At 41.9% G+C, this 15,830-nt stretch overlaps 1 protein-coding gene across 1 annotated transcript in view; it reads left to right on the forward strand.

The window, feature by feature from the left end:
* The first annotated feature begins 217 nt into the window (after nt 1-217).
* Nucleotides 218-15,830, forward strand: part of pip5k1ca (phosphatidylinositol-4-phosphate 5-kinase, type I, gamma a) — a 43,375-nt gene continuing 27,762 nt past the window's right edge. Inside the window, exon 1 of the mRNA XM_030728294.1 lies at nt 218-565. Coding sequence (XP_030584154.1) covers nt 436-565 — 130 coding nt within the window. The 5' untranslated portion in view covers nt 218-435. The remainder of the gene's footprint in view (nt 566-15,830) is intronic.

The raw sequence follows: 15,830 nt of genomic DNA on the forward strand, positions 1-15,830 counted from the left end.
TTCATAACTGTGCCGATTAAGTATCTAACTTCGAATAAAATAAAACGTAACAGAAACATATCGACTCACTGTAACAAATAAGAACCTTGAAATGTTATGCAAGCACTCAGACTCCTCCACCTGGTTGCAGTTCAATCAGACTCCCGCAGAGGGAGCCACAGGGCCCATTAGAACAAAACCAGGCAGCAGCGGCTCAGCAGCGGCAGCAAGTGCAGTGCGGTGGAGCTGGCAGGATCGGAGAGGAGCGGGCAGTGAGCCGCCGTCGTGAGGAAACACCGCACAGATGAAGGGACCGTCGCAGACAACTGTAACAAATTCCTCCGTTTGATTATTTTTACATATCAAACGACACCTTCCCGCCACCGGGATCGCGCCGTCGCTGTGGGTCTTTCACTCCGAGGGGCTTGCCTGTTTTTTTATCCTCCGGGAGGCTGAATGGAAGCAGCAGCCGAGGGAGCGGTCGGGCTGTCGGAGGCCAGGGAAGGGAGCCCGCTATCCGGGGCCGCAGCATCCGATGATGCGGACACGGTTGTGGGAGTCAGCTACGGGATGGACGCAGACATGGGTATTATGCCACATATCTAATAAGCAGTGTCAGTCTTCAATGTTCATGTCATTGTCCCCCCATCTATTTTCACCCGCAGCTTTACGGCTGCTGCTGTGACCAGAAAGTCCCGACTCATCTCTGCTAGCAAGGAATTAGTAAGCTAGGCTAGTGGCTAACTGAACTGAATGGATGGGGCTCAGGTGAAGTTAGGAACTATACATACTGCATGTTTTACTGTGTAGGGTGCATGTATTTACTGCACCATGAGCAGCCAAAGCAGAGAGGACTGCGTGATGCGTGATAAAGCTGTTAATATTTTTGGTTCACAGAAGCAGACAGGTGTGCAATTTTGGGCACCTATTATCTCTCCGTGGCATCCATGGACTGTCACACAGTGGTATTCAAATTCTGCGGTAAACATTAAAAGCTCCATTTACTCTCTTGCCACAATCTTGGCATTTACTGGAACCAGGAATTTTATCAAGGGAAAAGAAGGCTGAGCAAACTGGAGCCACTATAGCTGAACGACAGGCTGAGACACCAATTAAAGGGTACAAAGTGGCAAATACAAGCCTTACTGTAGTGCACCTGTCATTTCCCAGTGTCCCAGCAAATCATGAGAATGAAGCAACTAAATGCAATCTAACAACCACTGATCTGGTAGTTTATACCTGTGCTGGTCCTGCAATGACACCTCAATAGGTCTTCTATGTAAAAAAAAAGAAGAAAAAAAAAGCCTATTGGCAGTTAATTCATTAATATATTAAGACACCCTTTTAATAGCTTCCTTTAAAATGTCCAGAACACTCTATCAGCTGATATTATTTAGGTATGTCAGTAATTGTATATGTCAACCAGCTGTAAGATTAAATTTCAGCATAGAAAAACCAAAGATGTGCTGCCTTCAAACTGCATATTGTTTACATTAAGTAACATACAGTGTCCAATCATCAAAATCTTCTTTATATTCTGTGTCTATGCTAAAACATATGCTCACTGCAATATATTGCACAGTATTGCATTCAGAGAGAAATATATTTTTTTGTAATTGAAGGGACATCTAGAAAGTTTCTGGAGTCACTTCAATACAGGCAGGTTTGTCAGTCCCAGCTGTGATTTAAATTGCATCTGAAGGGGCTGCACTCCTGTGCCATAGCTGTGTCATGCTGGGATTTTCCATATGTGCGCTCTACCTGCAGTGAAAATCAAACCAACAGCCCCCCTGCAGTTAAACACTACAGTACCCCAAACCTGAGGAAAAGGATGAGTGGGGTGAAGATCTCATGTTAGATCCATTTCAGAACTAGCGTTTTAAAGCAGTTACATTTTAACACATTTACATCATTTGTGGTTGATTGTTAGGGGCTGCATTTGATATGTGTTTTTTTTGTGTAGCTCAGCTTTCTTGAGAGTCAGATCACCTCATGAGAAGCAAACTGGTAAACTATGAGGCTGGCTTATACTGGCTTTTACAGTAAGCAGGAGTCAGTGATGCTCTCTTCATTCATTGATAAAGGGTAGAACAACATGTCTGTATTGCAATATATTGCATTGCTTCCTCTTATTGATACTTTAGCACCAAGTATCAATAACTTAAGTAAGCATCTAAAACGCTTTGCTATACCAGAGTCACAACTTTATGAGTCCTCATGGTGCCGCTTATAAAACGGGTGAGGGTGAAGTGAAAAAAGTTAACCAGTGTGCACCGAATGAACTTAGATGAAGAAATGGCAGATATTAAGGAGAGCAAAACAGAAAGTTAACAAACTCAAAAAATGGAATAATAATGGTACACACGCAGACACCATTTTCTGCTTTTTGCCTTTATGGTGCTACTTCTCTGTGCTGTATTCCCCCCAACCATTGATATAATGGCACATTTTGATCCAGAGTTGTTACTTGCACCATGATAAACTGCACAGCTGTGTGAAAGAAACAGTGTTACTTAATCCAGCCAAGAGATGACTTTATGTGTGCAAACCAAATGTATGACTGCCTTCAGCTGAATGCTCATCTCTTGAGTCCAACAGCTGCCAGTCATGTTGCTTTCGCTGGTCGTGCTCACTGTACATCACAGTTTGGGGGATTTTTATTCTCTCTGATGAGAAAATTGCTGTTTTTTTTTGACAGGAGCTCAGCAGCTCCCCACAGAACAGGCTTATGAATCTGCTGAGGATTACTAGTTGACTTTAACTGTATCAGAAGGGGAAAATGGAATCCAGGTGCCCTTGGCTGCAGATGCTTTTCTCGGGCATGCTTGATGGTTTGTGTGCCTGCTCAGTTTGTGGCTCTTCACATGCGATGGAAAACACGAGCTTTACACATTAATAGGGTCAAACAGATATATTATTTAACAGAGCTCTGCCCCGCCGAATGTATTACTGTTGACGTTTTAAAGGCTGTTGGCATTCGCCGGCCTGTGCAGCTTGATTCTCATCGGCTCTTTATGATGTTGATGCAGCGCGTAAAAGAGCTCAACGTGAGCACTTGGTTTACGTCAGATCCTGCATGTGCGTAATTGCAGGTTGTGCTCTACAATGTGTGAATACAACCTTGTGTGGGAGTCACAGCTGGCTGTTAAATAGCTGTAAGAGTATTCATTCCCATTTAAAGCTTCACGTCTTCGGGCTGCTGTAATTTGTCCCCGTGGTCTACTTTCAGCACAATAGCTGCATTTCGTCTCACTTATCTTCTCCCCGTACTCACTCCTCTGGCCTTCATCCTCAGAGGTAGTCTCCTCTCCTTCCTCTCTTCTCTAGAGTGAGCCGCAACTCATCTACCTCCTCTGTGATTCCCTCTGCTCAGCCACTCATTTGCCACTACCCATCAGTCTTCGCCCCAATCTGTTTTTCTCTGTTCGCTTTAGGCACGGCCTGTCAGAACTGCTGACGGTAGCACAAAGGGTGGGTTGCCTCCTGTGGAATTTACCATCCATCTGCTTCCCCTCTTATTCCTATGGCAAGGTCTCTGTCTGCCCCTTTTCTTTATCCCTCTGTAGCTATGCAGGCCAGGATCAGTTTGTATCCCTGTGGCTTGTTCTAGGAGCATGTATAGGGTTTTTGACCCTCTGCCAGCTTCTTTGATGTCATTATTTTACGCAGATGATGACGCAGTTCAGTTACATCTGAGTAGCTGCTGTTGCTTTTGCCTGCATGTGGGGGATGTGTGCTGTCATAGATATTTTGAGCTGGCACCACAGCAAGGCTGGAGTATTGTGTTTGCCGCTGTCTGTCCTTGTGCCTTACCTGGGTTTTTCACTCTTAGGGATACCCGCTGGTTTGTTGAGTGAGGAAAAGGAAAGACAAGGGGGGGGGGGGGGGGGTCTCTAAAAATTCTGGGTCCTTTTTTTCCCTGTTGTGGTGACTTTGCAGGTGTAAAAGCCACTAAAGGAGGCTCTGGCTCACTTTCACACTTACATGGCTGCAGTGTCATGCTGTACTGGCTTCACTCAGTGGGGAAATAAGGCGAAGGCTTACTGTTTTCAATTAAGAGAGTTACTGAGCCCCTTATGGAGGCTATTATTATTTCATAAGCAGCACCTGGAGCATGAACGCAGTCAGACAGGAACACAGAGCTATCAAAATAATGTGAACCGCCCACACAGAATTAGTAGCATTTATTTTCAACCAAAAAAAAAAAAATTGGATGGTGCCTGCTCAGGGCTTTATTTGTACAGACCGCACGCATGACCAGATTGCTCGCATGATCAACCAGTGGGTGCTCAGCTAAATCCCAGATAAGCTTTTCGGGGAAGTGATTAGGATTATTAATCAATATTACCTGATTTTTTTGAAGCTGTTGTTTATCTTTATCCATTTAAGCAATCGATTTTATTTTTTTCCACCAAAAACATTTGAATATCAGAGTTATATCTATATGAGAATAGCACTAACTGACCAGTTTTCCCATTGCTGTCTTTGGAAAATGCAGTTTTCACTACATTCTGACTTTATAGACCAAATAAATAATCAATCCCAAATTTTAAAAAGGACAATAAATCCATCGGTTATTTGCTATCTGAGTCTGTTCAGAGTGCATGAGCGTGACAAAGTGGAAGAGCAAGATGCTGCAGGGTTTATGCATGTTTAATAGGGCCGTGAGAAAATATATTCATTCATTAAACAGCGTGGACCTAGTTGGCAAGTTCGGTCTGACCCTGGTATAAGTATTACGCCCAGCTCACGTGATGGTGAATTTGCTGCGGGCCCTCAGAGAACAGATAAAATAACCAAGACCGCTTTTTCCAACGTCTGTCAGTCACGGCACGGATCGTTTTTTAGCGCTCTTGAATTACTGCTCCAACCGGTCAGTTTAGCCTCTGTGGGGAAAACTTGCTGAGCTTTTCCATCCTAGTTTCTGAGGACGTCTTTAACTGTTGTAGTCGTGCGCATATTTATTAAACAGATGTACTGATGTGGAAACAGCTCAGCTGTCAGTTAACTTACATACAATCACTAACTGCGTATCTTTTCCTAGTGCATTTAAGAGAAAATGTGATTGTTTGATTAGTTGCTTAATTTTCTAACACATCTTGCACAGAAAATGTTCTGTCTCAGAAAATCTCCCGGCGCAGCCCGTGGATGTCACGTTTATAGAGGTTGGTGGCTCCATACTGTAGTGGTTAACACATTCATCGATTGTGAAAGATCCTCCATTTGAGACTGGGAGGAGACACGAATCTGTGGGAATGTTGTGTCAGAAGGGACATCTGGTTTAAGAGTCTGTGTGAAATCACTTGTAATATCTACATTACACATAGTATTGTTTAAACTTTGGAATATTTCATTTAACGTTGCACTTTGAGTGCCTTAGTTTTAATTATTTTTACTTTTGTTTATGTAGAGTTTACAGTTACTGTTTCTTATTGATTCTGATTCCTATTGAATTATGTGGATCCATCCACTGTGGTGATCCCTTCCAAATGAGGGCGCAGCCAAACGAACCCTTCGTGGTGGAGTTTTTGCACTTCAGTCAGCATTGCTATGGCTGAAATTTCCCCCCAAATTCTGTAAATATAAATGTGCAACTTTCTGTTTATTCTAGTTTCTTTTCTTTCTTTTTTTGAGATTTTTGATCTGAGTATAGGTTCAGCAATAAATCTATAGGATCACAAGTCCGGCGGACAGTCTGGCCTAAGATGACCCCCTGCCAATTACAACTCTTAAGTTATCTTAATATATCCTATTAGGCGGCATCTATCAATTTTACACATATAAAACAATCCCAAAGGACTATAAAATAGTTAAAAAATTATGAAAGAACCAGGCAGATGTTATACAGTAACTTAATACTTTTTTAACAAATATTGTAAGTCCATCCAGCCATTCTCTTCTGCTTATCCTGCTAGATTATTGCTTTATTATTTTGTTATTAAATATAAACTGCATTAACTGTGATTTGGGGCTTTCTCACAGGTGGACTGTGAAGTAGCACAGTTTAAACTTGCTGTGTGAGCAGACTTTCCTCCGTGTTTTGGCGTTCTGTGGGTAGCCCTAAGAAAAAGTATCATTTTCTTTACTCTTTTGAGCTACATTAGTAGCTAAGGAATGTGTGTTTTTTTGCTACACTGTATTTTATAAAAGCGGTCAGTTTGCCATTATTTTGTGAGTATTCATCTGCATGTGCAATAGCTGCAAAACGACCTTAAAACCACACACTGTGCTACAGAGATGTCTTTTTGTGGGTAAAATTTAAGTGATGGAGCACGACTAATGTATACACGAGGCTGAAACACACACAAATACCACTATATTCTCTGCATTCTGTGTTTTCATGTAGATGGCTGGCAGCCTGTAGAGGCCGTCTGTGTGGTGCAGGATCACCGGTAAGCAAATCAAAGGGTCAGGCTGGATAAATGCAATGCATCAGAACATATAGATGAAAACAGAAGACTTTTTTCCCTTTTAAGACTGAAGCACATGGCGAATGTATGGAAATGTTATTTTAGGCAGCAGTTGTCATTTTGGATATTCTAAAAAAATTTGCTCAGCAGTTTTTTTTTAATTGTAACATAATGTCATACAAATGTGTGACTTGTAGGTGTGCAGGAAAACCAGCTTTCTCAAATTTGTTTGCATTTGTCATGTCTCACAAAGTGGAACAAGTGTTTGATCTGAGGGCTATTTTTCATCTCTCCACCTGAATAACAGCATAAAATAACAAGTGTCTGTGTAGATTATTCAGTGCAAGTATGACAAGACTGACTGAGACCTGCAGTGTTGTGCAGCTCTGTTAGAGATTACCTTCTGTTAAGTCACCACTGCCTGCAAAGATGCTGCTCTCAGCAATAACAGCAGCACACAGTCAGGCTCCGTGTTTATTCCTACTATCGGTTCTGCACTCATAACTCCTCTCCTCTCCTCTCCTCTCCTCTCCTCTCCTCTCCTCTCCTCTCCTCTCCTCTCCTCTCCTCTCCTCTCCTCTCCTCTCCTCTCCTCTCCTCTCCCTAAAAGGACTTCAGTCTTTTGGCTGACAGCTTTCACTGCATTTTGAGGATCAGCAAGGATCACTAAGCCCCGTTCTGATCTGGCAGCTCAGTAATGAAAAAACAGACTGAAATTGCATAAGAGTTTGAGCAGTTGTGTGTGTCATTTTGCCAGGAGGTCTTAGCTGTTTTTAGCTTTGCCCAAGAACGGAGTTCTGTAACTAAACCCTGTCTGTTTCTGCAGGAAAGCGAGACCTCCCTGTGGGAGTGTAGTACGTGGCCACTCTCGACATGTAAATCCAATGATATCGATACACTCAAATCATTTCCATTAGCAGGCATACAGAAGTATACAGTAACTGAACCCCTCCTTAAAGAAATATTGCTCTCTAACTTCTCATTTGTAGTTGCACTGACTCAGTCTACGTATTGACTTGTGCTCTGTGGGCAGGCATCACATTCCCACAGACACTAGCTGACTCTCAGAAGCTGTTGCTTAATTGACTTTTCATGCTGTATGAATGTGTGTGTGTCCTTGGGATGTTTAAAACCCACTCACTATCACTAGATTTGGCCCAGCAGTTACATTCCCCCTTTAATAACAGCAGCTCTCTCTGCTTCCCCACACCTCAGATTTCCATTTCAAAGTCCACTGAGCTTTCACGCCACTCTGAGGTGCAATTACACTTTCATGCCCAGCTGTTCCATTAGTCCAGTCTACAAAATTAAGATGCAACTGTCACAGGCTCTTCTAAAGAGCAGTAAGATTTAGACTGGAGGAATTGCTGCTGTAGCTGCCAAGCCGTCATTTCAGCCACTTCTCAGTCACATTTGACTTCGGTGTCATAAAAGACTTCGGTGTGGACAGAGACTGGTGATGTAAGTAATGGCAGGTGTATTGTTTTAGTAAGATTTGCATTTCTTATCAGATGATATATGGGACATGTGTAATCGTTTATCTAACATATATACAGACCTGCAGTAATCAATGAACATCCGTGTTAACACAGACTGATTTGTGGTCAGTTGGCCCGATGCAGAAGCAGAGCAGAAAAGGTTCCAGTAACCCAGAAAAACAGACAGACAGACGGTCTCCTGACCCCCACCTGTCCCCGCATTAGTACTGTCTTATCCTGATAATCCTGACAGTTAGCCTTATAGCCTGGGGCGAATGGTATTGGGATTAGGAATAGTGAAGTAACAGTGACCATGACTTGGCTGGCTTTTTATTTGGGCTTTTGTCTGTCTGTGACACCTACAAAACCTCAGACTGGCTGGGATTAATCATGTTTGTATGAGGAGGCCCCACTGCAACAGTAAAAAAAAGATGTAGTTGTGAATAAAATATGGGTATATGAGATTTCACAACTACATCATGACAAATATTAGCTTATTTTGAATTTGATGGCAGCAACACAGCTCAAAAGAGTTTTTTTTTTTTTTGGAGGGGGGGGGGTAAAAGGCTGGAAAAGTAAGTGGTCCTAAAAGAAACAGCTTGAGGAACATTATGCAACTAATTAGGTTAATTGGCTGCAGGACAGTAACATGATTGGGTATGAAAAGGGCATCTTAGAGAGGCAGAGTTTCTCAGCAGTAAAGATGAACAGAGGTTCACTGATCTACAAGAAAGACTACATTTATCTATGTTTATGGAACAAATTCAGAATGATGTTCCTCAGTTTAAAATTGTGAAGCCTTTGAATATCTCATCATCTACAGTACATAATATCAAAAGATTCAGAGAATCAGGAGATGGCTGAAAATCAGCTCGGGTGATACTGCATTTAAAACAAGTGTGATTTTGTGATGGAGGTCACTGCATGGGCTCAGGAACACTTCCAGAAAACATCGTCTTTGAACACAGTTCGCCGTGCCGTCCATTAATGCAGGTTAAAGCTCTATCATACAAAGAAGAAGCCATATGTGAACATGATCCAGAAATGTTACCGTCTTCTCTGGGCTCATTGAAAATGCACTGAGGCAAAGTGGAAACTGTTCTGTGATCAGGCAAGGATGGCTCATCCTCCAGACTAAAGAGGAGAGGGACTTATTATCACTGCTCAGTTCAAAAGCCTGCATTTCTGATGGTACGGGGGTGCATTAGTGCCTATGTGAGTTTACACATCTAGAAAAGCACCACCAAGTATATGAAAAGTATATGAAAGGTATTTACAGGTTTTAGAGCAACATGCTCCCATCCAGATGGCGTCTTTTTCAGGGAAGGCCTTGCATATTTCAGCAAGACAATGTTAAGCCGCATACTGCATCTGTTACAACAGCATGGCTTCGCCAGAGAGGATCATTTGAACACGAGATTCTAAATTTGCGTCCAAGTTGATTCTGATTGTATTCAATTTGTTGGCTTGTTTTTGCTGTCAGAGACCGATCACGCCTGGTGGAAGGCGGCCTGTTTCCAAACAGTTGCGGTCTGACTCGAACCAACTGCAGTCACTTTCACACAGATTGGCAATTTATAAATGTAGACAGATTCCCACATGTTCTCCATTTTGCTGATGGTGCAAATGGCTGCTTCACTATAAATAATCAACTATAAAAACAGCATTCTGTAACTTTCCTGTTGATTAACTAGTTAATTAATCCATCAGTTGCCTAACTTGTTTTAACAAGTTTAGAGAATTTCTCATAAAGGCTCCATAAGTAAATATTCAGTTTTTATGTTTGCGTTTGCTTGTATGCATGCTCTATTGCCCATTGCTCATCATCCAGCTCCAAGCTATGCGCCTCAAAGGAACATTTTCTTTTGAACCAGCTGCAGGCACGAAGCTTTTTTATTAAGTTTGATTGCTTGCCTGGTGCTATTGATCATAATGGATGACTTTGCATAGTAAAAAGCTGTCCTCTCCTTCCACGTTTTCACTGTATTTCACAAAGTGCATGATGTGTGCTGACAGCAGAGGACAGAGAGACTTCCCCCTTGTGTGTGTGTGCTCCTCGTTGTTCAGTAACTCAAAGGAGCCCTGTGGATATGTGCTGGCATCCTAGTTCTACTTTAAGTCAAGGTAACATATTTCGAGCTCTCCCTATGCTCACCTCACTCCATGTATGCTTATTTGCCTGAAGCAGTGATGATAGGCTGTAAAGATATTATTCTGCCAAGGTGCTGGAATTGCAAAGAACATTTAAAGCTTCTTTGTGAAGCTTAGCATTAGGAAGCTGGTGACTCCCTCCATGAAAGTGGCTGATTAATAAGGGACGGTCAGTTGAAAGGAATTATTGACATTCATGTTACCGGGCTTTTAGATTGCCTCATTAGTGCGTAGTAACATGCTGTCCTGGCTAGATAAGCACACTGGAGTGCTGTGACAGAAACCAGCTTGTCTTGCTTCTAATCGCTGTCTCTGCCACTTTCACTGCTGTCTTTGATCTGAATCACATTAGAGCTGGTCTGCAAATGTGGGTGGTAATGTGGAGAGTAAATGAAAATATGATTACAAATGAATGGGTCCAATCAAAACATGTTCATCGACTATTTTTTTCCGACAGAACCATGACAGCTGTGCCTCCTGCTTCCAGTTGCACACTGTGATGATATATATTGCAGTATTTGTATTTAACAAAGCCATTACATTTAAACCACCTGCCTAATATTGTTTCGTGCTGCCAGAACAGCACTGACCCGCCGAGACGTGAACTCCACATGACCTCTCGAGATGTCCTGTGGCATCAGGCAACAAGAGATTAGCACATCCTTCAAGTCCTGTGTTACCAGGCTTTTAGATTGCTTTACTGGTGCATAGTAACATGGCGCGTGGAGGTGCTTTTTATATTTATTTACTATATTCTATTTGATAGTAAGCAGATTAGGGGAATTTGTCAACACCTTGATCTCTTTATAATGTTCCTCAAACAATTCCTGAAGTGGAGAGTGACAGTGTAGCTGCTAAAGGTGTCACAAGTAACCTCCATAATAATACCAGGACCAGGTTTCCTGTTAGAACCTTCCTCTGCTTCTGCTGGTCAGCCTTCCTCCCTGTAATATGGTCTACTGTTATCTTTTCCTGAAGAAACCACCTCATTCATTTGCTCTATGGTCCAGTTCTGTGGCTCATGAAGCTTTCGGCAGTGGACGGGGTGCACGAAGCTGCTCAGATCTTTACAGGTGTCAATTTTGTCCAGCACATCAAATTCAAGAACTGACTGTTCACTCGCTCCCGATCACTATATCCCACCCCTTATCAGATGCCGTTGTAGTGCATAATAATTATTTTTCACTTCCTTTGTCAGTGGATTTAATGTAATGGCTACTTAACTCCGAGTTTTACTTGTTGCTTTTCCATTGCTGGTGATTTTTGACCAGAACGTGCTGGCAGAAACCTTTGAAGATGAATATCGTGTTTTTATAGAATCATCAGAGGTCAGGAGATCATTATATGTGTGCGCTAAGTAAGCAGCATAGTATAAATATCATTAAAGGCATAATAAGATCCATAACACTGGTGTGCATCCAAACCTGGTCAGTAAGGTATTATTACTGTCTCCACATATTCATCTGGATCAACAGCAGAATGAGGAGGAGCTCTTCACGAGCTGGCTGGTGTGGTCATGGAAAAGTACACAGCCCGCAGGATGTTGAGCTCAAGAGCTGAAGTTTAGAAAGGCCTGATGGCACTGATTTAGGATCAGTTTGCACTCTCTCTCAATCTAAAATGAAGCCATCACAGTTGCAGTACCCATTTTTGTGGAGGGAATAATCATTTTCTTTTAAAAAGAAAGATGTTCCTCAAGGTGTTCTGTCTTTCTGAACTTCTGCACCATTCTGGACATGAGAAAGCAAATGGGTCTCGCCTCTCCAGCATTGTCAGGTTGTTGTCAGAGATAATATTACAGTCTCACTGTGTTTTTCATCAGGCAAAATACTGTCATAAGAGCTGTCTGTATTTATATAGTGTCGAGTAGGCTGCTTTGTTGATTTATTTATTTTTTCTGTTTTTTTAATATTGACAGAATGATGGATTTCTGCTTTCTGCAAGTCAGACGCACTTTGACACAATAATCAAAAGCTGCTTTGTTGTGGCATGAAAAATTAACACCCAATCAATTGCTGGAGCACTATCAGTGAGCCTCTGCCAAGATAATATGCAGTCATCTCAGAGATGCCTCTTACTTAGCTCATCCTCTGGGAGAACCAGTATTGATCCCATCTGGACCAGACAGTGCTGTCAGTAAGACGCAAGGCTGCCTACAGCGTGTGTGAGATGGAAGAATTATGTAATGAACCCGAGTTGTTTCTGGTTTAAGATTCATTTTGTTGTTGAGATGCACTAAAGAAGAAACTACTACATAAAGTAGTTCTGGGGGATTTAGGCATGTAGTGCAAAAACGAACACTAAAATAAAATCAAGGACGCTTCAAAAATGCCATAAATATTTTAATTTGGAGCTAACTTCACGCAGAATGCAGATTTTTGATATTTGCTGTTACCACTATTTATATTTATAATGGAACAACTTCTCCTAGGGTCACCTTTCACTGTATTTTTAAGAGTTTGAGGTTTGGTTTTTCATCCTTTCCTGTTTTAGTTTGAAAGCACGTTTTACTTTGTGAGTCTCCTGTGGTTTTTTCTTCCTGTCTTTGTCTTGTATTCCACCTTTGTAATGCTGTAAACATGTTTATTACATTCCTGAAAGTGGGCATTTTAACATGGGAGACTGAGGATTGAGTTGTAGTCAGTGTCAACTGGCCACTGCGGGAACTTCAGTTTTTTTGGCACTTTGGCATTGGCTTCGTTTATCAGGCCTGGAGGCCCCCCCCCCCCTCCTGTTTGCACGTGGATGTTTGCATTATATCATATACTGCTGTGTGGCTGCACTATTGCCCTATTTAACAGCAGCATGAGAGGACATGTGCAAGGCAGCATCTGTCTGTTGATTTCAGGCACACGTGAGTAAGTCATAAAAATGCCGGCTGACCTCAATGGGGCACCATGGAAACAAGAAGGAGAAAAAAGAGGTGTTTGTATGTGTGTGTGTGTGTGTGTGTGTGTGTGTGTGTGTGTGTGTGTGTTGTTCATGTCATAGAAGGTAAAAAGTGATTGTACCAGCTGGGTGTCACATTTACCTGGGAGCTTTTAATGAAAGATTTTTATACATATGGAAAGTTTCCAATAAATCATTTATAATCATTTAAGTAGCGATCAAGAAAAAAAAAATCCTGTTTGGATCTTAGCAATTCATATGTTGTTTTTTGTGTGTGTGTGTGTGTGTGTGTGTGTGTTGGGGGGGGGCGTGTTTTGGTTTAATATTTTTCAGCAGGACTTATAGGATCTGCTTCATCCTGCACATTGTAAAGCAAGTTTGGGCAAGAATCAGTTTTGTGTGCGTGCTGGTACAGCTTGTGTTGTTTTATCTCTTCGTATTGGTAGAAATCGTATGTTGGGAAGAGTTGCAGAACAACACAGACTTTTGGGGGCATTGAGGAAACTCTGGATGAACTAACATAATTGTCTAAGCTCTGTTAATCAATTTTGCAAGGTTTGATCTATAGTTTAACAGAAATATGTGCTAAACTATAGATCAAAACTATAGATGTTCCTGTGTCTTGTGGGAATTGGAAACAATGAATTAGTCATTTATGAAGATAATCATATAGGAACAGGGTTTGTCAGAATGATATAAATTCTCTGTATCATTTTACCTTGCATGGCTGTCAGCAGCCAGTAAAGGACCACTCTCTTAAGGGTTATGACAACACACCATAAACCAACAAATTGCCACCCAGATAGGAAACAGAGCCAGCTAGGAGCTATTTATTTGGAGGGGTCTATTTGTTGTTCCATCCCCTGAAGAACTCTGCAGCCTGCTGCAGTGTAATGGTGGAGTGAGAGCATCTTTTTGGCATCTCCTCATTCTGCAGTTTCATAATGCTGAATGAGAGGGGTAAATGTGGGGACTCTAACACAGAGATGTTTTTAAGTAAGACTCCTGTATTCAGGGTCAAGGCACATTAATGTAATGTTGCTTTCACATTTCTTCAGGAAAATTATCAGTCGCATAAGCTGACAAATATAGTTAATGATTAAGTTTATCACAGATGTTTTGACTTCATTTGGCCTTTATGGATGCCCTCTAATTTTTTTGCCTCGTCATGCCTCCTAAATTTTCTTATTCCTCTGCTTTTTTGATTGGCTGTAATGTGCTCTCATCATGTGTTTTCTGTTAAAATATATGGCACAAATAGCACAAACAGCTGCAAGGCATTGTGGTTTTTGACTCTTGCACACACAACACTTCACACCTCTGTCCAGGCTAAAAGCTCCTTTCCACAGCATGCATGAGCTGACTCCCTGGATCCAGAAGATATCCTTGGATTGTGTTAATTGCTTGAGAACATTAATACGGTGTCCTCTGATTTTTCTTATTCCAATTTAATAAGTATTTGTGAAGATATGATCTGACTCTACGAGTTAATCAATTTTTAGTTAGACCAGACCTCACCGCTGGTAAAAATTTAATGCAAATACATGTGTAACTTCTGAGTAATCCTGCTAATAATCAGACAGGCAGAAAAACTGAATTCATCACCGCCCTCTTGGAGGTAATTACTTGTTTGTAATCGTAATATACAGTAATTACATTTCAGTCTGACATAAGCATCAATTTAGAGGCTGAAATTTTAAATATAGTTTTGGCTCCTGTGTAGGCTTACACATTTCCTCCTCCCAGAACTATTTCTATCCTTCCATAATTTAAAGTAATTTAATAATGGCTCGTCTGGGTTTACTTAATGTTGGCAAATATCCGGGGGATGGATGGAGTCTTTGAGTGAATGCAACAATTTACATTTTGATTTAGATAAAACATTTGGGATGCTTTACAGTCGTGTAAGTATCTTACACTCAGACTGCTGCTTAATGCACTGCCTGCGCAGACTGTTGATATCCTAGAAGAGCTTGTCAGAAAGTCAGCCATCCAGCTCTATTGTATGGATCCAAAGTGGTCTCGTGTTTCTTTGAGTCAAAACAGGAAGCACATGCAGGGGTGCACAGCTAATGTTGTACATTCTCAATCACTACACACTCCCACATACCTTTCGCATGCATACACACTCTTGGGGCTGTCTTGACAGGTGCAGGCATGTGGAAAGGAAGAGATGGAGCTACAATAATTTGCATTCCTTTGCATATACACACATCCAGCACATGTGGAGCACACACCCAGAAGTGACTGGAGAGATGTGGAAGAAGCACAATAATCCTGCCAGTTGCATGCATGTGCACTCATGCACAAATGAATAGTAAGCATAGTGGAAAACACGTCTTCCTTTTAATTTTCTGCATTACAAACATTCCTCCATCAGCTTATTTCCTTCTTTCAGTCATATTTTTATTCTTGGTTGTTCCAGCTTACATGATGCTCTGTTGGCTCGCTTCGGTTTGCTCATCCCAAATGTGAATATGTGTGTGGCAGAGGGAGCACGATAGAGAGACAGTAGGAGGAGGGGTGGCAAACTGGCTACTCCGCGGCTCAGTCACATGGGCATGCACGAGAGGCAGGCAGGCAGACTGTGCACGGAAACGGAGACTGAGAGGCTGGGTATCATTTGAGCTGCAAGCACAAAGTCAAGCTGTGAGGATGCTATCACACTCCCGAACACCCCTGACTTGTATGTATTAGCTGTTAGCGTCTCAGCTGGTGAGAGACAGTGAATCATAGTGTACCGGTTAGAGGAGGAAGTCTCCACAGAGTCGAGGCTGAAAGTCATGTTCAGCCTCCTCTTGTTCTCATTTAGCCTGTTGTGAGTTGTTGACAGTAGTGCACACTTTGAAAATTGCTTCCTCAGGAGGAGCAGAGCCAACCCATTTTAAACCATCCCAGGGCGACGCTCAGAGGCTGTACACAT

This window comes from Archocentrus centrarchus, chromosome 4 (genome assembly GCF_007364275.1).
Source record: "Archocentrus centrarchus isolate MPI-CPG fArcCen1 chromosome 4, fArcCen1, whole genome shotgun sequence".
NCBI lineage: Eukaryota > Metazoa > Chordata > Actinopteri > Cichliformes > Cichlidae > Archocentrus > Archocentrus centrarchus.